Source organism: Anoplolepis gracilipes, chromosome 2, assembly GCF_047496725.1.
Source record: "Anoplolepis gracilipes chromosome 2, ASM4749672v1, whole genome shotgun sequence".
Taxonomy (NCBI): domain Eukaryota; kingdom Metazoa; phylum Arthropoda; class Insecta; order Hymenoptera; family Formicidae; genus Anoplolepis; species Anoplolepis gracilipes.
Window position 1 is genome coordinate 5,960,978 of NC_132971.1, and position 27,823 is coordinate 5,988,800.

The 27,823-nt window shown below is 26.9% G+C and overlaps 1 protein-coding gene across 7 annotated transcripts in view; it reads left to right on the forward strand.

Annotated features, from left to right (window-relative positions):
• Daam (disheveled-associated activator of morphogenesis-like protein) overlaps positions 1 to 27,563 on the forward strand; it is a 43,792-nt gene extending 16,229 nt beyond the window's left edge. For 2 of the 7 annotated variants that reach the window (XM_072911122.1, XM_072911123.1), the window contains exons 2-12: positions 13,136 to 13,243; positions 19,254 to 19,562; positions 20,154 to 20,378; positions 20,625 to 21,222; positions 21,298 to 21,572; positions 22,088 to 22,420; positions 22,638 to 23,113; positions 24,094 to 24,530; positions 24,763 to 24,890; positions 25,323 to 25,493; positions 25,628 to 27,563. In XM_072911122.1, coding sequence (XP_072767223.1) covers positions 13,202 to 13,243; positions 19,254 to 19,562; positions 20,154 to 20,378; positions 20,625 to 21,222; positions 21,298 to 21,572; positions 22,088 to 22,420; positions 22,638 to 23,113; positions 24,094 to 24,530; positions 24,763 to 24,890; positions 25,323 to 25,493; positions 25,628 to 25,894 — 3,261 coding nt within the window. In that variant the 5' untranslated portion in view covers positions 13,136 to 13,201 and the 3' untranslated portion in view covers positions 25,895 to 27,563. Of the gene's footprint in view, positions 1 to 2,337; positions 3,068 to 4,373; positions 5,147 to 5,817; positions 6,238 to 11,149; positions 11,689 to 13,135; positions 13,244 to 19,253; positions 19,563 to 20,153; positions 20,379 to 20,624; positions 21,223 to 21,297; positions 21,573 to 22,087; positions 22,421 to 22,637; positions 23,114 to 24,093; positions 24,531 to 24,762; positions 24,891 to 25,322; positions 25,494 to 25,627 lie in introns of those variants that run through there. The other 5 variants (XM_072911120.1, XM_072911119.1, XM_072911117.1 and 2 more) reach the window with 5 other exon arrangements.
• Positions 27,564 to 27,823: the final 260 nt, after the last annotated feature.

Consider the following 27,823-nt stretch of genomic DNA (forward strand, 5'->3'; position numbering starts at 1 on the left):
CCATCTATAAAAAATGACGCGTTAAAAAAAAAGAGAAATGGTGCGGATAACAAAAAAAAATTCATTTCATTAACTTACGGGTCACTTTCCCTTTGGCGAATATATATTTGACATATCTCACAATCAGAAACAAAAAGAGAGTGCCACATAATTCAAAGCATGTACTTAGGAATGAGTTACCTACTTAGGAATGTGTCCTCTATAATATATATGTCAAAAGAAAAGTAAGTTAATGTTTATAAGTTAATGTCAAGATTTTTCGAAAAAAAAAATCAGTTGCGCACTTTGATGCTTTTATCAGTGTTTATCGTGACTTCTTTGATCGAAACATTGTAAACCATTCACCACATACGGCTTCTTCAGCATTATACGTAACGCTATCGTATTCTATGCTTTTACCGGGACTGACAAATAGACATTGTATGTAAATGATGATGTCGATACGGACGTTAAACTTGTAAATCGTCAACGAAACATGTCACGAGCAGACGAACTCACCTCACGATAGTTACCGTCGAACGAATAGGTTACGAGAACTTGTGAACGCTTATTACGCATCCTTGAAATTCTTTTCATATTTGACTTCCGGAATCTATTCTAATTATATTATTGTGATATGAAATTAGAATTTCTGAAAAAAATTGGCATGTAAAAAATGTAACAAGTACAATAGACTAATGATTGATAATTTCGGAAAGATGTTTGTATAAAATAAATTAAAACTATAAAATAAAGTTTTTTTATACAAAGTTTTTTTTTATAAAATCAATTTTTAGAAAAAATGAGGACATTACTATAATTATCACCTTTAAATTCGTACAATTTTTAATTTATTACACAAACAGTGCAACATTTAGTACAAATTATAAAATAATAGTGTACATTTTAAGAAATAAGAAGGTAAATTTTTCGTAACTAAAAAAAATTTTTATTTAAAAAAATATAGACACAATCAATAAACAAATTACAAGTTGTTTATAATATATCAAAATCTTTATTTTCTTGAATAAAATATTATATTTTTATTTATATTTTGACAGAATTGCTTGACATGAATTCAATCATTGAAAATTAGATTAAAGCTAAAGTATTAATATATTTCAAATTTTTAAATTTAATTTTTTCAAGAAAATAAAGTCTTTCTACATATAAAAATTTTATTTTTGTATATTACCGACATATTCTTTCATGTAAAAAACTTTTTGGTACTAATATACTATCTAAAAACTCTATGTATATCCTTTATTAAAGTATACAATTTTATTATTTGCTTTTAATTCAAAAATTAAAATTGCTGCTGGAAGAATTTTTTAAAGATATTAGAGACACGTACAAAAAACTACAATAAACTTTTTATATCAAAATATAATCTTTATAAATCATTTCAGTTGTTGACTGTACTAATTGCTTTATAGCTATACAGACGGATATATTTCTTATATAAAATATAATATTTCTTATGTAAAATATATAGTATTTCTCATATAAAATATAATAACTTATTTTATAATCATATTTTCCTTTACTAAAAAAATTAGTCTTACTATTTATATATAATTATAATTACTATTTATATGTAATAGTACTACTTATATATAATACTATTTATATATAATTGCTATTTATATATAACTAGACATTTTTACGTTTGTCTTTTATAAAGATGCTTAAAATTTGCGTCTCATTTTCATGTTAGATCATTACGGAAATTCGATAAAAAGTAGTCTCGCATGTTTCTGCGGAAACGCGAAAAGTTTCTCTAGTTTGTTTTCACCAGATGTATGCCATGTAACATTAATGCTGAGTGTCTCTTAGTTTTACAACATTATATACATTTCTGCGATAAAGCGAGTAAGCAAACTAATACAATTCGATTAGTTCCAACGCCAAAGCGAACAGTGCTGCGTGAGTGTCTCTATCCATTCCAGAGAACGAATGGTCCGGCGTCTAAGTTCGAATGAAAGGCAAAGGTATGCGATAAAGAAGTAAATGTCAGCGACATGACAATTCAATCTTGTATGCCATGCATATAATAAAAAAGTAAGATATATGTATATACATATATAATAAAAAGAGGTATATAATAAATGAAGAGATAATATATAAAAATAAAAGTTCTTTAGATGCATTTCAAAAGTTTCAAATGTTTTTAAATACATTCAACAGTTACAATTATAAAAATTATTTTCGAAGAAAAGTGTTAAGAAATGTTTGTTAAGAATATTATTAAGAAAAATTTAAAAAAATAAACTATATCTAGAGATTATAAATAAATACGAATATAGTATATATGTATACAAAAATTTATTACATTACAATTAAATTAAATTATAAATTGCAATATCAAACGTCTTTTTTTAGCGTTTATGTGCAATGAATTATACTCGCAGAAACAAAGATTTTCCGAGGCTGCATTAATAAAAGAAAAAAATATATCGAAGATAGTCTGGTCAAAATGTAAATATAACGAATATAAGTATAAATTCAACAAAAGCGGGATATAAAATCTTGAATAATTTCAAAATAAACCAGTGGTCGAAGTCAGTCTAGAAAAATATCAAAGTAGCAGATATTTGTTGGAGCAACGACCAGATTAAGTATAATATTCTGAATAAAAACATCTATAAAGTTTATATTATCATCTGCATTTGATTGACTCATTTTAATCCGATTGCATGGACTCTCACCGTCGTTAACAATCCTGAAGATAGGATTATCACAATAGAACATCTTCAAAAGATAGAGGCAGAATCTGGTGAAGGAGATGGCAATAAACTTCTATCTCGTCCTTCTACTATGCAGAAGGAATGACGCAGAAAAGGAGAAAAAAATTCTGACGGTCATGCGTTTTATTTTTCTTCCTGAAAAACCAGTCGTTGCGCATCAGCGACGAAGAGACAAGAGTGCAGTTTGCCAGGAAGGCTGTTGCCGCAGGGCAAGCAAGGACGAACACTTTTTGTCGTGCGTCACATCAACGATGACAACAACGCGGATCACAGTTTCGGGTCTGAAGATCCAAGATTCACGCAAATCTGTTTCTCATGGCACGCAGCGCGTATATATGCAAGTCAGTAAGCTGCTATTTTATTTTTTTATTTCTACTTATCAAGTCCGCTTAGCACTTAAATTTGTTGATTTATGATAAATTGTGTTTAGATTCTTATTTCTAATTAAAAATTTGAAAACTAAAATTTATATTTATGAATATTTTTACTAGAGATTGCGTTTTTTAAATTATGTCACATTTTGACAATAATGTTTCAAATTTTGAAGTAAACAGTCTCTTTTTAAAAATAAGTAAAAACATTAAAATTTGCAAAAGTGATTTGGAAAATCGATATCTTAGAAATTACAGAAATGGCAAAAATTATAATAGAAAAGATTAAAAAATAAAGTAAATTTAGAATTTTACACAAATGCAGAATAACATAATACTATTAAAGAAAGGTAATTACAATTAGTTGTTTCCGTTATTAACACACGGAATTAACTGTAATTGAAAGCCATTTGTTTTAAAAATAATATCTTTTATTATAATACGATTTTTTTTACGATTTTATTTTTCTATAAGTAGCCTGTGCAAACAATAAAAAAATATAACTTCTTAATAAAAAGTCTTGTGACTTTTATAGTTAATTAATAAATCCGATGTGTAACGTTAAAATTGTTATAGGTAAGAAATTGCGCTATCACGCAAAATCCGGCAGTTGAACATTTATTTTATTACATAGCTTTCACGTGTTTTATGACGTGTTTGGTAGAAAATGTATAGCAACTTTTTTATTAAATATAGCAAACTTATTGTAGATTTATAGATAATAAGGGAAGTCAAGTTACAAAAATGATTTTTTCACTATTAATTAAAAAAAGTACAAAAAGAAATGCATCGCACATATTTTTAATATTTTATTTGTTGTATGCAAGAACAAGAATTTTGAAAGCTTTTTGCTTTAAGACACGTTAAATTTTGAAATACACGTATTAATTATTGTATTAATACGTAACATATTATTATAATGTACATGTTTTAATCATACGTTAATCTATTTATTAGAATACTATATCGTAAAAAATAATTAAAATTATATTTTGAAAACATATTTACACAAAAATCATATTTTGTAAACATGTACAACATTATTTAAAAGTGTATACTCAACAATAGATTAGTTTGATTAAATTTATAATTTAATATCATAAGTCATAAGTAATAATTCTTAAGATAAAAAGTTAAATTTAAAAAAACTGTATTATTAAATCTATGTAATATAAATCATATGGAGATTTCTCTATAATGATTTTTTTTTAGTAAACTGAAAATGATTTAAACGAAATAATACAACAAAATTAGATTGGACTGATTTAAATATACATTAATAATTCAGCGCACTTTCTTTCTCTTCCTGTCTTCATTCATTTGTAACTATCACATGGTGATAACGATAGAAAGTTATTTAATCACAAAAGAGTTTTCGCATATCTTATGTTTTCATTAATGTTACACGTAAAAGAAAGTGCTCGAACGAGGTGATATTTCCCCGCAAGCAAATTTTTGTACGTATCGTACTTCGACTTTCCTTTGCGCTTATCGCTCGCCGGCTAATGACTCCTATCTACTCTAAGCTAATATATCTATTTCATCTAAATTCGATCTTTGGAGAGAATGGGGATTGCGCAGATGATATTCTCCGGTTTCACCATCAGGCGCCGATCAAAGTATTCGTGGCGAAGAATCCTAGCGCGCAAGTAGGCCCCCCTTCTTTCCAGAGCCCAGTCGGGGGACTTCTATGTGCACCTGTGCAGGTTAAGAGGTGTTGTGTTTTCACCTGGCAGTTCAACCTACAATCGCGAGCAAGAACGTTTCGCAGGCGAGATCGTCCGCCGATCTTGATCGAAACAGAGAAGAAAATTCGGGTGCCGCAACATTTGTAATCGAATTTTCGATCATCTATTGTAGTTTTGTTGAACATTTCAATAATTACAAGCGAGCGCGAAATATTTTTTTGAGTGAAAGAATTTAAATTAACAATGTTGTGATGTCGAATTTATTTTAACAAAGGTTCGATTCAGTTTTGTTAAAAATGAAGAGTGAAGAGATTCAATGAAAAAAACTTCAGAAAAGACTTCTCTTTTTTAAAGAAAAATGGTAAAGTGACGAATAGAAGGAAAATAACTTTTTCTTCTAAAACAGATAATTTTCTTATAATTTGAAAATAGATTATATTATAGATACAGATATCAATGTGATTAATATAAACTCATCAATAAGTTAATAAATTGATACAAATTGAATAGATTGATAGAAAAAAGATAACGATAGATTTTATGACAATAATCCAATTAAAATTTATTGCAATTTATTGTAAAACAAAATTTTGAAATTTAATTTAAAAATAATAAAAAATTATAGTTTCTCTGTTTCTAGAAATAAGTAAAAAATATATTTTTGTAATAAAAGATTTTTTGTAATAAAAATTATTACTTTAGTAGAGATAAAGAAAAAAAAATAGTATAATATTAATTCTTTAAAATTAATCAATTTTATCAAAAATCTTAAATAAAAATAAAGTTGCCGTCTTTTCAAGTCTCTCAAACATTATTTTTAAACTTTTTTATCTTTATCTATGTAATATAAAAAATCTCTTTACTCAATCTTGAATTGAAAGAGACAAAAAATTTTCAAAAATAAAGAAATCATATAATTGATTGTAAGCAGAAAAGAGAAAGACAAAAAAAGATTAAATCCAAATAAAATCTATTATAAAAATGAACGCTTAATTGCAGAAAGATAGCAATTATAATAAAAATAACTAATATTTTTATTTTTGTATCAACGTTTTTTTGAGATATAAAAAAATGAAATATAACACTTAACTGCTCAAATATTCAAGAAGAATCATAAATATTTCATCCGTTAAGAAGGATTACATGTATTTAAAAGAGGAAAAAAGAGGAGATTTTAAATGTCACGCATAATTTCCACAATCTTTATAGGATGAAGCATTAGAATATTATAAATACGTTGAACTGTACATTTTATTCTGGGACACGATGTAACTTTACCGTGCTTATCGACAAATATTAATAATCCTCGCATGCTAAGCGAGCAACTTTCGAACGAATACTCGTCATAAGACATTTCAGTTCGCGGTTTGAAAGGGCAACGTTTGAAGAAGAGTTTAACCGACGAAATTCAAGATGGACACCATGTTGGAGAAAGTGGGAAAGCTGAATCTGGTAATGTGTATAGTTCAAGTATTGAGCGTCATTATAGATGCGTCATTAGTGAAGCTTTTTCATAAACATAACTATTATTTGTAGTAAATTGCGATAAAAGAATGGTATATTGCGCAATTGAAAGAGCAGACAAAGTACCGTTTATTTTATGATTACAGTTTGCTACTTACTACTTATTTGTGTGTTATCTATTTTGAAGAGAGAGACAGCGCAAAGGAAAACATTCGGTATTATTTAAAGAAAAATAAAATTATTTTTATGTATGAATTTAATTTTCGAAATTTTTAAATAAATAATGAAATTGTATATTTTATTTAATTTCAAATAAATTTGATCTCTAACATTATTTTGAGTCTCTTTTAAATTTGAACTGTCAACATGCTGAATTTTCAAAATTTAAAAGTAACAAAATAATTTTTTTGACATTTTAAAGAAAGATCAATTCCATAGTTAAATAAAGTATATGTGTGTATATATATATATATATATATGTGTGTGTGTGTGTGTATGTGTGTATATATATACATGTATAAGATATCCCATTTTAATAAAAAAAACACCTGTATGCCTTCTAAACTTGACGTCGTACACAAAAAATGTTTCAGACAAAATTTATAAAGTTTTAAATGAGAAAAAAATTAAATTTTGAATTTTAATAAAGGTTGTTTTTAAAAATTATGTAAAAAAGCTAACCTAGTTTTTTAAATAGAACTATTCTCATTTTTTTATATAAATTGATTATCGCAATATTCGGAGTAAAATATTATAAAAGTAGAATGGCCAAAATTAAATAGTTCACGAGATATTTTATATTTTAATTTGACATAATATTATATAAATTATAAAATAACTCTTCTAAAATTTTTATTTTGTAATAATCTTATCTCAATATTTTTAAACGTCAAACAATAAGAGGAATCGATTGGTGTAAAGAAAACATAGAGCTATTAATATTAAATAATACGATTTAATTTATATTTAATAATATAATTTAATCATTAATTAAATGTAGACTATAGGAAACTCTAATAGAAAAAGAGAAAGAGAGAGAGAGAGTGACAGTAAAGAAAGAGAAAATGACAGTAGCTAATAAGAAAGTTATTTTCATAGTGATAGAAGATTCAATTCTCATTTTATGACAGCTGATAGATCGATTAATCAATGATTCAACTGATGTCGATAAGGGGGAAGGGCATACTAAAGTTTCACTCAAATATCTTTGGTGAGAGTGTACTCATAAAGAAGAGAGAGGAAAAGACAAGATCAGAACTGACAAAGAGAAAGATATAGACGGTATGAAATAGAAGGAGGTAATGTTCGGTAATTCAGCTTATTTTTCATTGTTCATTGTTACAAGTGTTTCATTATAGTTGAATTTATTAGCATACGGATATCGAATACGTAATCACATTACGTACAATCTCTTATTGTACTATTGTTGTGGATGTTTTAATTATATACAAGAAAGCTTTTCTTTTTCTTAATGTTTATCTTTAGTATAATTTTAATATGTGTATATTATAAAATTATACAAAAGATAAAAAAGATTTTATAATTATAAAATAGGTAATTTTCATATAGAATATAGGAACTTTTTAAAATTTATGTTTATGTTTATTATTTGTATATTACAGATTTTTTGTAAAATTAGTTTTTGCACAAATAAGCTTAGTCTTTTTTATAAATAGCCGAAAATCAGTGTAAGTTTTTTTGTGAAAAATATTTAATTTTCTAAAAGCTTATAATCTATTATTTATAGATTATTTTTACAGACTCACAAATATAAATAGAAATTATTAAATATCTTAAAATGAAACATTTTGATTGATATACAATTATAACTCTAAATCATAATAAATCATAATAAATATAACACTTGTAAACAAATATTTAGAAGAGTAATGTTATACATACTTTGTACTTAAGATAATTCAAATTGATATGCAGAATGCATTTCGTATTTTTTGTCTATAGAAGATGCTTATGTTAATGATAGTTTCATCATAGTTGAAAGTATAGTGGCATAATACGCCGTGCCATAATTATTCGAATAAATTGACCTAATTACGAGGAGGCATTTATTTCAATCATACTTCGAAAGAACCGTACATACATTGATGTAACATAGAAGTCTGTTATAAAATGTCGTAAAATATCTTCTTTAAAATATTCAAAATAGTGACCAAAATAATTAACAATTATAAAATATTAGTTATATTTAAAAAGTAGAGATTTCTTCGACATTAATTCAGTTATCTTAAGTCTTTAAATGTTATTTGCAGATTTAAAATTAAAACTCTTAAAACTCTTTATGTTTGTAAAAAAAAAGTTCAGCTTTTTATAAGCTATATTTATATATTTTTTTTAATTTGACCGTCATATACATAATAAATTTGCTATTCTAAATTTTCAAATTTTGACTAAAAATTAGTAGTCAGAAACCTTTTTAAGTTTCAATAAACCATATTTTAAAAAATGTGTCACAAAGAATTAAAATAGATTTTTAAGATTCTACAAACTGCAATATTACACACTGGAAAAATTACAAAAAAAATTCTCGATGCAGAATTAAGTAACATTCTTCATTAAAAAACGCGATTTGCGGAGAAAATCTGCATTCACGTATACATTCACAACCATAACGTGTGACTATCATTTTCGCACCGCGGGTAATGAAACGTGCGCGAAATTTTGCTCGCATAATAAACTATAAAATAAATCTCGCACGTTGCATATACAGCTTCCAAGTGTCGAGTGTCGAAGTAGCAATAAATAAAGCGTACATTAATCGCGACTGATGCGCGATTATTTGATCTGAATGATGCACGCGTCATTAAAATGATATTTGCAAGATCAAATCGCTGCTTGCATGCGCCGCACGAAATGCAATAATTATAGCGTGTAATTATATCGCGGCAGTGAGTAATGAGCTTATTACTTTCGAGTGTGTTATTATTATGCCTTTTTTAAACCATATATCTAACATAACATCTCTCTCTCTCTCTCTCTCTCTTTACACAAATTTAATATTATTTTGTAACCAAGTCTTTCAAGATACATATTATATCAGGAATTAATAAAATACGTATTGTGTATGTGACCTACACAATCTAACTGTTAGCTACTCTTAATTAGATAAGCAGTTTTAGTCGACCTTTTTCAAGAAAACACTAACTCATTATATAATTCAAATTATATTTTTGCTGAACCAGATATTGAAAAGGATATAAATATATCATTTGTTTTTGTATAAAAATAAAGCTAGTACTTTGATATTGGAAATTATAATAATTATTTATAAGAAATATCTAATAAAAAATGAAAAGCTAGAAGATATGAATATATTTTTAATTTTTCTAATTGTAAGGATATGCCTAAAAAATTTAGCTTATTTTGACATGACAAAATCAACGAATTCCAACGGTTTCCTTATTTCTTTCTTTCTTTGAATTGATGTGCATAACAAATGTCTAAATGATCGACAATAAGACTGTCAATTCTTTCAAGATATAGTACTATTATTTCATATATTCACAACTGTCTTGAACTGATAACATGATGACAGTTGCATGACGCACGTAAGTTCGCGTTCATATCGCTGTATTTTTTACGAGGAAGTAATTTTAGGAGGTGGATTAAAGACCGTAAAGCTTTGGAAAGTGTGCTTATAAGTCCGTGACTCGCTTCCGTCGTCGTATATTCGCTTCCTACAAATGCCGTTACGACGGAATTTGCATTGAAAATATAACTTTTTCGATTGCGTATTCTCCAAAGGTTAAGATACATGTAGATTTATGCAAAACAGACCATCTCGGCACCACACGCGAAGAAAAAACTAACAAAAAAGTAATTTTATTATACATTTATACACAAATTATTATAAATCTATACAATATTTATAACATTTATTAGTAATTTATTAATAATATTTATTTTATAATATTTATTATTAAATTTATACAAAAATTTAATTGTATAGTAAAAAAATAAAATCAGATATATCAGATATATTATATATTGTACATTTACAAGTAATATAAAAAAGAATTTACGCTTTGCATGCAAGGAATGTCTTGAGATGAAAAATATATTCCTAATATTTATAAAAAAAACCTATATTTATTCTTATTGATGACAATTTGTAAGAATTCTGATTTCATTTTTTAGCTTTTAATATAAAAGAAAATAATATTATAAAAAGCCAATTTTATTGCAATATTTTATAAGTTAATATTGATAAAAACTATACATATATAACTAATATATATTGAAAAAATTTAATAGCTTATCATAAAATATAGAAAAGATATGGGTACAGTTCCCAATTGTAAAAATTTATGCAAATTAAATTATAATAATATACATATATACTAAAATATTCAGTTAGTCATTATTATGTTTACTTTTTTCTTATCACAAGATATTAAATGAGCCAAATATATTTCAATCATTCTGACATGTAGTTATGCATTTTGAAAAGCATGTGTCACAGAACGAAGAAGTACCGTGTGCGTTTACATTTACACAACAACTACAGTGTACACTTTGATGTGTTCGACATTCTTGTTACACGAACCGCGATATAACGGCTCGAGAAAGGTTCCAATTATTCACAAACAGAAACAGCTGCGAGAAATACATATAGCTGCCAAACATCGAAGATCACTGACGATTATATAATGGTAATCGTGAAACATTAATGTTGATAATATTCTGCGTTTTAATTGAATATTCTAAAGTAGAATTTTTGCTTTAAGGTCGTTACGCAATCAAGTTGAAATAAATTATATTCGAAGAAACATTTCTCTGAATCTTGAATTTATTAAATTTTATTTTGTGTATAAGTATCTATTTTTTGCACTTATGTTTTTTATAAATTTAAATTTTTTTCTTAAATGTTATCTTTTATTATTTTGTGAAACATGTGAAAATATAAATAGAAAAAAATAATATGAAGGCTCATGAAATCAAGAAATTATATGCCTCGTTTCCATCACACAAAAATAAAATGCTTCTAAAAGTGTTTTGTCTACTTATATGACTAGCGATCAGCTGATTTCTGGAGACATTACAATGCATGGTCGCGCGATAACTGGCGCACGTGATAATTGACATTGTTCCATTTTTTTCTGATAAGAATTTCAACATGTAAGATAAGGTAAAATACATATTAGTCGACAGAGTGGCTCAAGTTGCCAAGTTCTTTTACCTGCACAGTTCTTACGTAGTTTCCTCTTCAAGGCACGCAAAAGTGAAAATCACGGTTAATCGTAAGGATGATTGCAATCAAAAACTCAGCCTCGGGCATCTCTCTTTTATCTGATTGTGTAGTGTAAAAGAACAATTTGACTGATCTTGAAAAGTGATGCCTACATGTCATCTATTAATGTTGAGGATCAGAATATTATGCCCTGTCCAAACTCTGAAAGTAGAAGGTGGCGTTTTTTTCACGTAAGTGATCGAATCACGAAGGAATTTTGATTGTAAAGTGAAACGCTTTCGCTGCGTTCATTTAGAATCAGTCACTGTAAGCTATTGTATAATGATTGATCACTTGTTGTACATTGTCAATGTAAAAAAAAAACAATTAAAAACTGTAGTTTGTAATTAAAACTCAAATTTCTTTCGTTATTATAACATAATTTCTTATTGATTAATATATACTAATTGTAAGACAAACTAGAATAGTTGAGATTAACATGTAACTAAAATAACGTAATAAATTTCTAATGTTAAAAATTAACAATATTATAAAATTATGACATAAAAAGTATATGTTTTATATGAGTATTTATTTTAATAATATTAGAAAATTTTATCACATTATACTAAATTACATTACATTAAACATAAAAATGACATCTTATCACACAATTAAAAAATAATTAGAATTATAACATTATTTAATTATGTCATTTGATCTTCATTATATAATATAATATAATATAATATAATATATATAGATTGAAAATACGTGCTTGAATTGAAACAACATTTAATAATAATATATAAGTAAATAAAAAACAACCATTTTATAAATTATACTTTACATATCATTTACTATATGTGTATATATATATATATATATGTATATATATATTCATATATTTATATAGTATTAAATATATACTAATGATTAGATTAAATTTAATGAATAAAATAATTAAAAAATTATATTTAATTTATTAAACTCAAGTTTTAATTTATATAAAAATAAAATTTTGATTTTTTGCTTCAAATAGTAAATGAATAATTTTCCAAACATTATATATATTGCGTAAATATTTTTTTGCGTAACAATGTAGTAATCTTGCACTTCTCTTACACAAAATATTGAATCAAACCTATATTTCTTTAATTTTCATCACTTTTATTCTCATTATATGTAATATTCTTATGTTACCAAGTAACATCTAGGCAGAACGTTCTGCCGTCTCTTATAAAACTAACGGAAAACAACGTAACGACTTACGAAATTGACATTTAATGGGATGTTATTATTATGTCTCTGAAACTACTTACTCCCGTTTTAATAGCGTTTTAATATGCTATATATTGTATGGCAGATGTTATACGGCATACGAGACGGCATATTGTATTATGTAACATTATGAAGATGCGTAAAATTTCTACGACACAATTCTCATCTCTTTTTTAACTATGTAGATTTATTATATAACATATAAACTTATTGTTAGACATTTTTTCTAACAATGTTCCTTATTGCAACTCAACAAAACACTATTAGTTATGATAAGCGTTATAACAACTTTAGCATTAATGCGTTAATTTTACCCATATAAATTCTTTGGAGTTTTTTATAGATATGTTTTGATATATATATACGTGTTGTGTAATTATATTAAATAATACATGAGTAAAATTTTATGATTTGCAGAGGATTCCAAGCTGTCCTGTGAAAAGTTCACAGCCTCTGAAAGAGTTTGTCGGTCGCTGCCAGACTATGCCATCACGAGTGAAGAAATCGTTTTGCGGCTGTCTTCAGGTATGGTTCTAAGTGCTTTTGTGTAAATATAACCGTTAATTAAATTAAGAAAAAGTTAACTAGGTTGTATTTTCTATAGGCAATTTTATATATATGATACCATATACGTATATCATATTACGTATATAAAATTAATAGATAATAAGATTAATAAGATAATATATTGATATACTATTATTAAATTAAATTTATATTTGCTAAGATATTACAAATTGATATTTTATTAATAAGTCAAGAAATTGAATCTCATATATTATTAGAATAGTAATTTAATTAGTTTGGAAAAACTAATTAAATAAAAACTTTCAAGTAATTTAGTTTTTTAGAATAGGTGATAAAATCTCTCTTGCGTGTACGTATAAAAAATGTCAACAAAAAATATATCATTTACAGAAAAAAAATATACACTATAATATTATTGTTTATATAGTCGCATACATGAGAAAGCATTATCCCAATATTTAAAAAGAAACATATACAAGAATAGAAATTTAAAAAATGTAGATACTTAAAATATTATTTAACTAATGAATCATCATTCCCTTGTCATGGAGCAGATATGATAATGATTTAAAATATAATCACTTGTGTGCTGAAACGAAAAAGTCAAAAATAGGATATACATATATTGTCTGCTTTTCATAGTTGTGGTTCACAAACGATTGGAAATGTATGATCGATTATAAAAAAAACTTTGAACCTCTATAAAGTAACTGTGATATCAAATTCATTATTTAAAGGAATCTAAAAAAAATTATGCTAAATTTCTCGTAAAAATTATCTTTGAAAAATATAAGATTTATTTAACTACTAATAGAATAGTAAATGTATAATAATGTATCAATATATTTTAAATATTTGTGTTTTTTAACTTAATAAGTTTTTATATAAATAAATATGCAAATAATTCTATTTTGATATATTGCGATTCACAAATGCAATAAAAAAACAGTTATATATTTAAATTCTCTTAAAATTTATATTAAAATTTTTAATTTTTAATATGTAAATGTTAATATGTTTAACATTAATTTCCGAATACTTTATCTTATAAAATTATTATTATTTTTGTTGTTATATAATATTATTATGTAATATATTATTATAAAGAATGTGTTTGATATGTGCATATATGCATATTTCTAATTAAAGCTTCTTCTTAATATTTTATTTCTCTTATTCTCTTTTGAAATACATATGCGAACATGCATAGTGCATAAATTTGTCGAAGCATTTCTCCGTCAAGCTAGATACACGCGTTAATTTGAAAGTCGACTGAAAGTGAAAAGGATTGAGTTAACTGTACTCTCATGATTCGTCTCTTATGCGATTTACTGTCATTAAATCAGTGAAAAGTACAAATTTATATATATCTGTTTAAATATAATTTAAGTATACGTGTTCTCGTTGATTGCGTTCAATATATTAAACACATGAAAAGTATTTCTACAAGTCTATACTTCATTTTTATTTTCATGAAAATATAAGAATAATAATAACAAATAAAAATAAAATAAAAGATATATTATATCATCTTGATAATAAATTTTAATTTTGTTTGCGTATTAAAATTGTTTATTTATAAAAAATACTTCATTTAATGAAAGTACAGTCATAATATATAAAATTTGCATAATCATAGTTATCCTTGATTATTTCCAGAAAAACACATTATTACTTATTAGAGCGTATGTGTTTCTCGATTAGAAGTCGTGATTGTTTGCCCACTCATTCTCGATGAAAAAATTAACAGACGGAAATCTAACCATTGCGTGAAAAAAGTTTTTGTGTAAGTTGCTTTAGGCTATTGTGCATTGCACGACATGCAAGCGCAAAATTATTTCGTGATCAAGATTGGACAACGTTGCAACGACTTTGAAGATTTCTCCGTGATATTCGCCAATTATCTTCATTTATCTGCAACCTAGTGTGATACATTACTAGGAAATCTTTTCCGCATGCCAAGCGCTATGTATCTTGACATCATCGACCTTTGCAAAAGTCGCACATGTCCTATTTTAGTTTTCAGATTGCAGCTTTCTTCTTCTTGTGTATCTTTATGTTTTTTTTTTTTTTAATAAAGTAAATATCATCGTGATGTCGGCTAACCTTGTTATAGCGTTTCAATAACCGTCTCTGCGTTATTACGTCTTCCTGTAATACATATATATATATATATATATATATGTGTGTGTATGTATACACACATATATGTACGTATTTAAATATATCCAATTAAATCAGAAAATATGTATTCTTTTAAATAAAAATATACTTTTTAAAATTAATTTTCCTATATGTTTCATGTGTCAATTTTTAAAATTTTTAATGTTAAAAATAATATATATATATATATATATTTGTAATTAAAATTAAAGCAAATTTAATAAAATTTATACAAAGCTGCATAAAAAACAAAATTTTATTTTATATTCACATTTTACAATTTAAGAAATATTTCGACAGTTTTTTTAGAATACTTGATATAATATTGGTAATATTCAATATATTTATACTATTTATAATATTGAATATATATGTATATATGATTTTAATAACGTAATAATTTCATAGAAAGTGAATGTATTCTCAAACGACAAATTTGTGGCGTAAAAAGTTTACAGCAAACTTAATTAAATTACTATTTTTAATTTAATAAATAATTCAATATTCTGACGGGATATATATTGCAAAAAAGTACACAAAGAAGGACATCCTGCAGCATTAACGGCGTGTTGCAGCATTATGAGATCTGGCATGTCCCTCTCGTGCAAAAGCGAACACATTCGAGGTCTTTGACATCGTGACCGCGATGGTCGATTGAGCCAAGAAAATCGGTATACCGTTTCCTCCAGAAACACAACATTATCTACAAATGGTCGTCTTTGGTCAGTTCTGTGCCGATTTTATTATCTCCATTGATTTTTTCTTTTTCGACGCCGTAAGACGTTTTAGCTGAAAACTACTATTTATATGTGAATATAATCGTATATCCTTAAGTGTTCTGTAGTCTTTTTTTCCTGGTAAACGATCTGTCGCAGAGCAAAACCAGTAAAATACTTGACTCGGAAAAATAAAAAAGAGGAGAGACAAAGATCAGTCTCAAAGGGACATCGTATTTAGCTCTTTTTCTGGAACTAGTTAGCCGTGGTAGAAGTAGAATCGGAAGTCGTATTTTACCGATAATATTGTTTTTAAAATGTTGCGCAGTTTTTACGAGTTTGTTTTTACACGTGATATCGAGGAGAACTTGGAAGAGGGTTAACAGATTTAGAAAAAAATAAATATATTAAGGAGAGAACAATTTTCTCAAATATAATATAAATTATAATATAGTAAACTATATTAATTTAGTGGAGTAAAGGATAAAATTTAACATGTTTAATTAAAGATGTTATTTGTCTGTAAAAGTAGATTAGAATATTGCGGAATTAATTTTCAACTCGGGTAGAAAATTAAACAAGAAATGCATTTTATTTTATTCGAGTTAGAACATGCATCTAAAATTACAACCAGATTAATTAGAAACATTTTATAACAAAAAAATATAAAAAAGTAAAATATAATAAAAAATAAAATATAATAGTTGCAACATGCGTTGTCCAAAGTTGCTTTTCCATCATCATTCGCGTCATCCACGTTATTTCCTATTTATCGTCCATCTGTTCGTTTACCAGCATGACAGTATAATTTTCGCGGGACGACAATAAAGACTTCCATACAACGCGACGATTAGATCAGCATCTGCAATGTACTAAGTGAGTCTATCATAAATTGCGATTTGCAACGCATCTAACGGGATACAAAATATGAGCCTAATTGCAGCCAGTTACGCATTAATGATACTGATTCATTTCATTACCTGACGGAACTTAAAAATACTGCACATCAAGAGAAGCGATAGCGTCTCGTGCTAAGTATTATCTTTTAACAACTCTCATTAGAGAGACGCTACAGCGTATTATTTTCTAGAATATGTGCGTGTAAAAACGCGTTTTTAAAAATAAATTAAAATACATATCTTGTTGTAAGTTAGATTTTTTTTTCGAAAAAATGAAGATATCGATGACAAAATAAATTTTTTCGAGTATAGTAATGCACGTATATTAATACGCATGTGCATTTTTTAGTCTAATTTATTCAGATATGTTGTCATAATTTTCCTGTTCATAGACTCTATAAAATTTGTCCAAGTTCACTTTTACACAAATGACTCTTGGCGCTATTACATGCTCGTCGCATCACATGCACGATGTGGCACAATCATGTAGAAATAATGTTTACAAAGAATAAATCGCGATGCCAGTATGAAAATAAATAATTTTCTAATTACGTGTGAAAGTATTCTATTAGGAATTTAGCGCTTTTGACCTTTGCTGCCGGTTCTTGTTGACTAGAGTTGCTGTGAATAAAATAAAATGAGCAATAATAAAAAATAGATTTTGAAAATTAAAACCATACAATTTTAATATATGTACACACACAATCGCATACGTATACATACGAGATAATATACTGTATGTTAATTATAATAATATATATACAAAAATTTAAATAATTATTTAATTATCACCATTATTGTTGCATAAAATAAAAAATTAAATTTATACTCCAGCTTTCGATACATTACATTTTTAATATATATGTATGTAATAATCTGTTGAAAATGTAATTCTCTACTTTCGAATTTTTATTATATAAAATATACATATAATAAATACAACCTCAAATCCATAATAATAATTAGCACACAGTATTATCTTGTAATGTGTATAATATTTTTTCGTATAAAAAGATTTTAAGATGCAGAGAAAAAATTTTTATACAACAATCTGGAATTTGTTTAAACAAAGTATATAAAATCTCTTACAATTTTATTATTTTATATATTGTGTATATATATGTGTACATATATAGTATATATACATGTATACTTTTTAATTCTTATCAAATCTTAATCAAATAATTTTAATTTAGGATTTAAATTGTAAAAAGAATTTAATTTTTCTTTAATTTTATATTAGTTTTATTTTTTATACTTTAATTCTTTTCATACTCCAGATCTATTTATTTAATTTTCTGAATAATATAAACCTTAAAAGTATTTTTTTTAATTTGATAGCTTTTTGCTACTATTGTATTATACTCAAACTATTCTTAATTATTCTTATTCTTGATTATTGTAACTTTTCTCATTTTTATAAACAATTAATTCAATCATCGTGATAAGTTATTCAATGGAAAAATATATAAAAAGCTTCACAACTTTTATTAGTTGAAAGCAAAATCAACATACAGCGCAAAGAACTGCGCCAACAGCAAGTTGCATTATTGATCGCTATGCTATCTGCTTTCACGAAACTCTACACACATACACTCACACACACACATACACTCACACATACATACACACACACATATATACGTAACTAATATTTTAAATATAATTCACAGAACCTAGACACAGTAGTAGTAGTATAGTAAATGTAATTCATATAAATATAATTTATATAATTGATATATCACTATAAAAATGTATTCACAAATTTTGGATTATCTTTTGTTAAGATTAAATCATTGCTCTCAACAAGAAATACAATAATTATTTTGATATTAATAAAAATATCAAAACTGTAAAATTTTTTTTCTTTTCAAGAAATTTATTTGTACAAAGATTTCTTTTTTAAAGTAAAATTCAATTATATTTAAATTATATTAATATTAATAGGTACGTACAAAATTTATTTTTTATGAAAATAATACAATTCTTAATACAATTTTTATACTTTTTTAGTAGTTATTTTTATGTATATATTACATATATATGAAATAAAAAAGCAGCGGAATTTATACTTATCACTTGTATGTTCAGAAAAAACTTAAAACAAGAAAATGTATTCAGCCATGTATATTATTTAATATTTCTTTTATGTTTATTGATACAATATTACTTTTATGGTCGTAATAGTCTGTGTGTCAGAATGTTGAATTCAATTGCCCTTTTTTGCAGGATGATGAGCCACCGGAAATCACGTATTGCGTTGTGGAACACACGGGTACGCTCACGCTACAAGCGATGACACCGACCTTGCCTATGCCGGCTGAAGAAGAGCTAAATAAAATGTTTCTCGAACTCGTGGACGAATTGGACTTAACCCAAGCCAATCGACAGGCGGTTTTAGCACTTCCAGCAAATAAAAAGTGGCAGATATATTGCTCTAGAAAAGGTAATGGCACATTGGACAACGGAGGGTTGCGGACAACCGACCTTAGCGGCGATCCCGAGGATTATATCAATAGATTGAAGACAATAGCGAACGTGAGTGAACGAAATTCTTTAATTAAAAAAATGAACTTAGATAGCTATCAACACAATCAGTTTTTTCATAAAATGTATTTGACACTCTAAACTTCTAATTAAAAAATTTTAGTGTATAAAAAATATATTTGATATATATACTAAATATATTGAAATTTTTTAAGAACCAAGATGTAAATAATATAACATTGATATGTGCAATAAATGTTTCTATTTTGTAATTTTATTTATTACAAATTTTATTTGTTATGATTACTACTAGTTGAGCTTTACTTCAAAAATTTTCTTATTAAAATATAAAGCAAGAACAAAAAAATAACTAAACAAACTAAAATTAAAAGATTTGAGATAGGAAAGAAGAAAGAGAAGGGTATGTTTAAAGAAGTTTGTATCTATCTTATAAATTGCTAATGAGATATAATCTTGATCTTAAAATGTATATATTTTTATGCTATGCGCGTTACGATAATAAGACTGCTTAGAATTTATAATCTTTCCAGAAAATTATAAAAATAATATCGCAAATATTATTTTCAACTTTATTTCTAATACATAATAACATATGATGAACATATTGAATATTTTGTGCAGAGTCCTTTTCCAGAGGAAGATGAGGAGATATCGAATCAAATGCGCCAAGCTGAAGCCCTAAAGACTGCCTTGAGGACGCAACCACATAGTTTCGTTCTCAGATTTATAGAACTAGATGGTTTAAATGCTCTTTTACAAGTATTAGAGGCTATAAATGCTGAGGCGGCTGACAGCAATCTCCATACCAGCGTCATAGGATGTCTAAAAGCTTTAATGAACAATTCGGTGAGCTTTGCCTTTACTAACTCATGTAATAAGCGTCTAAAAAGATTTATTAACGATACATAGATACACACAAATATAAATTATGCTTTGAAGAATCAAATAAATAACTTACTTAATTTTCTCATATCCTTTTAATGAAGATATCCAAACCACTAATAGACAATTCCTTATACTCTTAATTTTATTGAAAGAAACCAAATGCGTACCACTTTTTCTTTATTATTCATAATTAACTTTTTTTTATAGAATGGTAGAGCGCATGTGTTGGCACACCCAACGGCAATCAACACGATATCGCAGTCGCTGGCGACTGAGAATATAAAGACAAAAATCTCCGTATTAGAGATCCTCGGCGCAGTTTGTCTAGTGCCGGGAGGTCACCGCAAGGTCCTAGAGGCTATGTTGCACTTCCAACAATATCATTCTGAGAGAACACGCTTCCAATGTATAATTAACAATCTCGATAAAAACTTTGGCGCCTATAAGGACAATCTGTCCCTGAAGACGGCGATCATGTCATTTATTAATGCTGTGCTAAACTATGGACCGGGTCAGGTGACATTGGAGTTTAGACTGCACTTGAGATACGAGTTACTGATGCTCGGCATTCAGCCTATCATCGAGAAACTGAGAAAATATGAGAATGACACTCTCGATAGGCATCTCGATTTCTTCGAAATGGTACGGAATGAAGACGAGAAAGAACTTGCCAGAAAATTTGAGAAGGAACATGTCGATACTAAGAGTGCTAGTGCCATGTTTGATCTTTTGCGACGGAAGCTCAGTCATACTGCTGCTTATCCTCATTTTCTTAGCTTGCTTGAACATTGTCTTTTATTGCCATGTGAGTTCTTGAATCGATAGGTTGTGTCATGATATGTAAAATATACCATAATGCTGACAAATTACTTTTTTTTAGTGGACTATGGTTCACATCCTCAACATTGGTTGCTGTTTGATCGAATCGTTCAGCAAATCGTTTTACAGTCAGAAAGCAACGAGACAGGCTTGATAAGAAATCCCGATGTGGCTCCGATTGAAATAAATGTAAAAGAGATTGTTCATCTTCTCGCAAAAGAAGAGGAACTTGTGGCAGCAAGAAAAAAGGCTGAAGAGCTGGAACGCGAAAATTTGGATATGTCCACAAGATTGGCTAAGAAAGAGCAGGAATTAGATCTGAGAACTCAAGAGAAAGTATGATTAAAAATCAATATTGTTTTTGGAAATCAGACACAAACACCAATCTTTTATTAGCTTAAAAAATAGCAAAAATTTAATTGTAAATATATGATTTATTTTATAAATATATATATACGATATCTTTTAATCAAATTCTTCTCAATTTCGAGATGATTCTCATGATCGAGATTATATTCTTTTATAAAAATGTTGCATTCAGTTTTAAAGATATTTTGCAATATATTAAAGATTTTAAATTTAAAGCTAATTTATAACAAGTGTAAAAAGTTGAGAAAAAATAGAGCTAATTAGAGTCAAGCGTAATAAATAAATATGTACTTATATTGTGTAAAAATTTCTTTTAATAATAATGAATATTTTGGTTTTCCTTTAGACTATTTTCAACACACAAAAATAAATAACTCAAACATTTATATACTATTTACTGTTTAATTATGTTGAATTAAACTTAATTAAGGCACCTAATTAAAATTATATAACTTTCGCTAAATTAATATGAATTTTTGTAGGAAGATATGGAGGCTAGTTTAGCAAGAATCAAAGAGCGTCTCGAGAAAGAGACGTCGATGCACATAGAGACAAAGCAAAAAATTTCTGAATTGCAAGATAATCTTGAGACATTGTCGCGACAAATTAATAACGAGAAATCTGAAAGAAAGCGTTTAGAACAGTTGGTAGCTTCTGGAAGTTTACCGGACGATGCAAAAGCTACTCTAAAAATTGTAGAGGATGAAGACCTTGAGAAAGTTGAGACAAAACCTACTCCGCCGCCACCGCCACCTCCTCCATTAGCACCACCACCTCCTCCTTGTTTGATGCCGATTGCTCCTCCACCGATGAAGGTTATTATATTATTTAAATTATATTATTAATAATAATAAATAAAATTATATAATAATTATAATAAGTGTAAAATTATATATGTTATATTAATAATTACATATCACATTATTAATAATTAGTTTTTTATATGTGTTATCCAATGTAACGTAGCATATGATTAAATGTGTAATTGTGTCTAGATGATTTTATTTGCATAATTTAAATTAAATATTACAGGTGGAGATAATAAAAAATGTTCCGCAACCGAGTAATCCTTTGAAGTCGTTTAATTGGTCAAAAATACCTGAGCAAAAATTGCAAGGCACAATATGGTCTGAGTTGGATGATTCTAAGCTTTACAATGTAATGGATCTCGAGTCCATTGATAAAATCTTTTGTGCATATCAGAAGAATGGCGTCTCCACGGAGGGCTCAATAGAAGACTTAAGGACTCTAGGAAAGAATAAAAAAACGATGTCAGTGATCGATTCGAGAAGAGCACAAAATTGCACAATATTATTGTCGAAATTGAAGATGTCTGACAATGAAATTACTAGGACGATATTGTCAATGGATCAACAGAACATTTTGCACATTGATATGGTGGAGCAATTGTTAAAATATATACCATCGTCGGAAGAAGCCGCCTCGTTAGACATCCATCAAAAAGAATTGCAGAATAGAGCCGACAGTTTCTTGTATCAAATATCAAAGTGCGTTGTATTTTCAATGTTATTAATTTAAAATTAGCATTAAGTTATTAGACTGAAGAATATTATAATAATTATTTTCATCGTTCTTTTTAATTTCTAATTGAATTTCTAGTTATTCAATTTAAATTTGAATTTCGATAAATCCTAATTAACTTTTATATCTCATAAATCACTTTCCTTTTAATAAATATAAAAACATATCGTAGAGGATGCATTCTTAAATAATACACAATTTAAATTATGTGGCATTCTTTTTTCATTCGTGAGAGATGCGACTTAAGAATAAAATTTTTTAAACGGGGAATTTAATCCCATAATTTTCACATATGTTTCATGATCATGAATCTTAATAACTTTCAAAAGGTTTTTATTATTATTATGCATTTATTAAGTTATTTATTATTAAATATTCATTTAAAAATTTAAATATGCAAGTAATAATCATTTAGTTCATACTTTTGTGTAGAAAGTTATAAACATATATTTTATAGTTTTACTTTACAGTAAATCACGTATAACAGGAAATAAATAATCAATAAGTTTCTTTTTATGCATAATAATAGCTAAGAATTTGTAAAGTTGTATTTATTTTGAAATCGTTAGTAAAACTAAACAATGATTCTGAAGCGTATTGACACTGCATAATAAGCAAACATATACAAAAAATATATATGTAAACACATAAGTAGGATATAACGAAAAGCTAATACAAGTAAGAAAATTGTGATGTATCAAATTTGCATCTCAGAAACGAAAAGAGAGCGTCACATAATTCATATATTATATATACATTATATGTATATATATATGAAAATGCATCTTCTACAATATATATATATATATATATATATATATATATGTCAAAAGAAAAGTATGATTTGTAAGATCAAAATTATGCAAATTTCTTCATACGTGCAAAAGCGAATCAATAAAACTCTATGATCAAAATATATAAACAAAATGTATATTTCTGTTTTTAGGGTGCCGCATTATGAGCAGAGGTTGCGTTCTCTGCATTACAAAAAGAAATTCGCGGCTAGCATCGCGGAATTGACGCCGAGGATGCGAGCAGTTCTAGAAGCGAGCCGACAAGTGGCCAGATCAAGAAGACTCAGAAAGCTTTTGGAATTGGTGTTAGCGTTAGGAAATTATGTAAACCGCGGAAACGCGCGGGGTAACGCATGCGGCTTCCGATTGGCTTCTTTAAATCGTCTAGTTGACACAAAGTCTTCTTGCTCCAAGGGCACAACTTTGTTACATTATCTCGTGCAAATTCTCGAAGCCAGATTCAGAGAGGTCTTAGATATTGAAGAGGATATGCCGCATGTTAGGACAGCAGCTAGAGTCAGCATGGCTGACTTGCAGAAAGAAGTTGCTAATCTTAAAAATGGACTGCAGGATGTTCAGAGGGAAATAGGTATAATTAAAATTATATAATAAATTCTGTAAATTAATTGGAATTTATATAAAAAGATGTTAGAAACTAAAAAACTTTCTGTTCTTATTACTAGTTATAATTTTTCTTGTCTCTGTGTCTTTATAAAATTAATAATAAATAGTTTCTCAAAAGTATGTGAGGATGTATAAAAAAAAACTAGGTAATTTTTATTACATCGTTTTGTGCTATTTGTATTTCATTTATTTTTCAGAATTTCATCGAGGTCAAGTTCAGGTACTTCAGGGTGATATGTTTTTACCAGCGATGAGGGACTTCCAGGCGCAAGCCACATGTAGATTAGCAGAGGCTGAAGACTTATTCCAAGACATGAAGACTAGGGTAAAAAAGAATATCTAAATAGTATTAATCATAATTATAGCTTTCTAATTCCAATGAAAATTGTTTATTACAATAATAAGGAAGTGACAAGTAATGTAAGTTATTTACTAGACAAATAAGTGGATAATTGTTTTTTTTATTCGAAAAACAAAATAAAAATTCAATTCTCATTGTATCAATTAACTTTTTAATTTTATGAATTAAATTGTCTAATTTTAATTATCTATTATTTAATTACATTGAGCCAGTTATTTGTACTATATGAGATATATAAATATACGACACACAGTAACATACATTACTTGTTACATTTGTGAATAAGAATTTACAATTAATCGGTAATTTATTTTTAACATTTATGCAATATTCACTTTTATTATACCTATATGACATTAATTGTATTTATTGAGATAATCTTTTTTTATTGAATAGTTTGATCGAGCTGTAAGACTATTTGGTGAAGATTCAGCTGGTGTTCAACCAGATGAATTCTTTGGCATTTTCGAAAATTTCCTGCAAGCTCTGGCTGAAGCGAGACAAGATGTAGAAAACATGAGAAAGAAGATTGAAGAAGAGGAACGTAGAGCAAAACAGGAACAAGAAGTAAACAATTTTATGTTTTAATTAATAAATATGTATATCATATTTAATAGTTTAGCTTTAATAATTTATATTTACTAGTTTATCTTACTACAATTTCGTAAAATTTTCTTGTGACATTAAAATTACTATTGCAGCTTCGAAAGAGAACAATAGAGAGGAAGAACTCGCGAGAAGGTATTTTAAACAGCATATCGCTAACCAAAAAGAACGAAGCAAACAGTAACGGCCAAAATGACAATAAGGGTGAATTCGATGATTTGATATCCGCTCTTCGAACTGGCGACGTATTCGGCGAAGATATTGCCAAGTTCAAAAGGTCAAAACGACGACCTGTTACACCTAGTAGTCAAGAAACACGCAGGCATAGCGCTCATAAAGAAGATTCCCGGGAACGCCATTAGAACTTTCGTAAATCGTGACCATCGAAAAAAATTTCGATAAAAATAGATATAATTTTTAAATATTCTGAAAAAAATTTGTTTATTAAGAACTAATCACATTTGGAAGAAAATTGTGTTAGATAATCTATTTATATTTAATTATAAATACAGATAATGTTCCTCAGTATCGTTTACAAGTATGTATATCATATTGATAATTTTATATCATTTGTAAAAGACATTGACTTGATTTATTCTAATCATTTCTATACATTTCTAGATATAATACGTAAAACATATTCCTAAACTTACACACAGTCTGAAAAGATACAAGTTAAAGATACAAGTTAAAGATAGAAGTTTGTTGTTCACAAAAGCGAATTTTATATACAAAATTTGATACATATATACATTATACATATATACATTAAATATAAAAACATTTTCCGTGAAAATTTCATACGACGAATTAAACACCATTATGAAAAAAACGCTTAGGAAATTAATATATATTAATATATAATATATAATTAATATATATTAATATATATTAATAATCTAATATATATAATATTAAAAATACATATATTAATGTTATATAATATTCTTTAAAAAGTGCAAAATATATAAGGATTTGCCAAATCAGACGAAGTTTTAAAAAATACAAAATTACTAAAACACGATCCACGCAAATAATCATGCAATAAAAAATACAATAGCTATGGAATAATATACATATATTGAATTATGTACATTAAATATGTGCATTTTTAAAGAAACTCACGTATAATTTCATCTTTTATTATGTTTTATAAAACACATATCAAATTTTTAATAGTTTTAGATTATTATAACGTAAATTGATAAAGGTGCTATAATTTGGCTGGCAGATAAAATACTTCTAATACGACTAATGCAAAGTTTTATTAATGCTAAATATTAATTATGGTTTCTAAATTATGCGGGGCAAATTTTACTTTGTAACCACAATACATAATTTGTTAATTAAAATCAACAGCAATTAAGGATAATTAACATTGCAAAATTTCTCTAGAAATAGTAATCTAATATTAATAAAGCAAGACAAGACATTTATAAAGTTCCTGTCTATTGTATCAGAATCAAAGCAATGCAGCAAATCATCTGTAGTACGTGTTTAGTAGGATATATTTATTTTATTTATAAAAATTAATAATTTTATCTTGAGCAAAAGAATGCGATAAAAATAAACACCTCATATGCAAGATAAGATTTGTGGTGTTTAAATAATAAATAATATTGATCAAAAGAAATGATTTTTTATCCATCAAAATAATATATCTACCATTAATTAATAAAAGGCCTAGATAAGCAGTGAATATATAACTAGATTAATTGTTCCCGGAAAACTAAAAGTCTGATTTTCTAAGTTAGAAAAATAATACGAGTATTACAATTTAGAAACGATTAGAAAGTTACATTATATACCGGCTTTATGCCGTCATTAAAGCTAGTTTTCGATGTGTAGAAAAAGGAAGTTATGAAAAGTGATTAGAAGAGTTTGTTGTATAGTAATCAATGTTTTGTAAGCTTTTGTACTTTTGTAAATATTTAATATTGATGTTTTCATGCTCGGAGCATAATCATTCTGCAGGAATCAGTGTCCAATTAATATATTATATATCATCGATATCTCGCATGTATCTAATATATATGAAGAAATATATCAATTAAATGTAAAATCTTAATAGTTTTAAGTCATATTGTTTATTTTATTGCTTTAAAAAAATGATACAATATACCCTGATATCCTATTTTACTTTTGAACTCAATCTTATATAATTGTGTGATTTTTTTATAACCTACAAAAGTTATATTAGTTGATACTGATAGAAAGGAACATCTTTATTGTACGAGAAGTTCTTTAAAAAATAAATAATAGGAACATTAAGGAGCCAATTATTTAATATA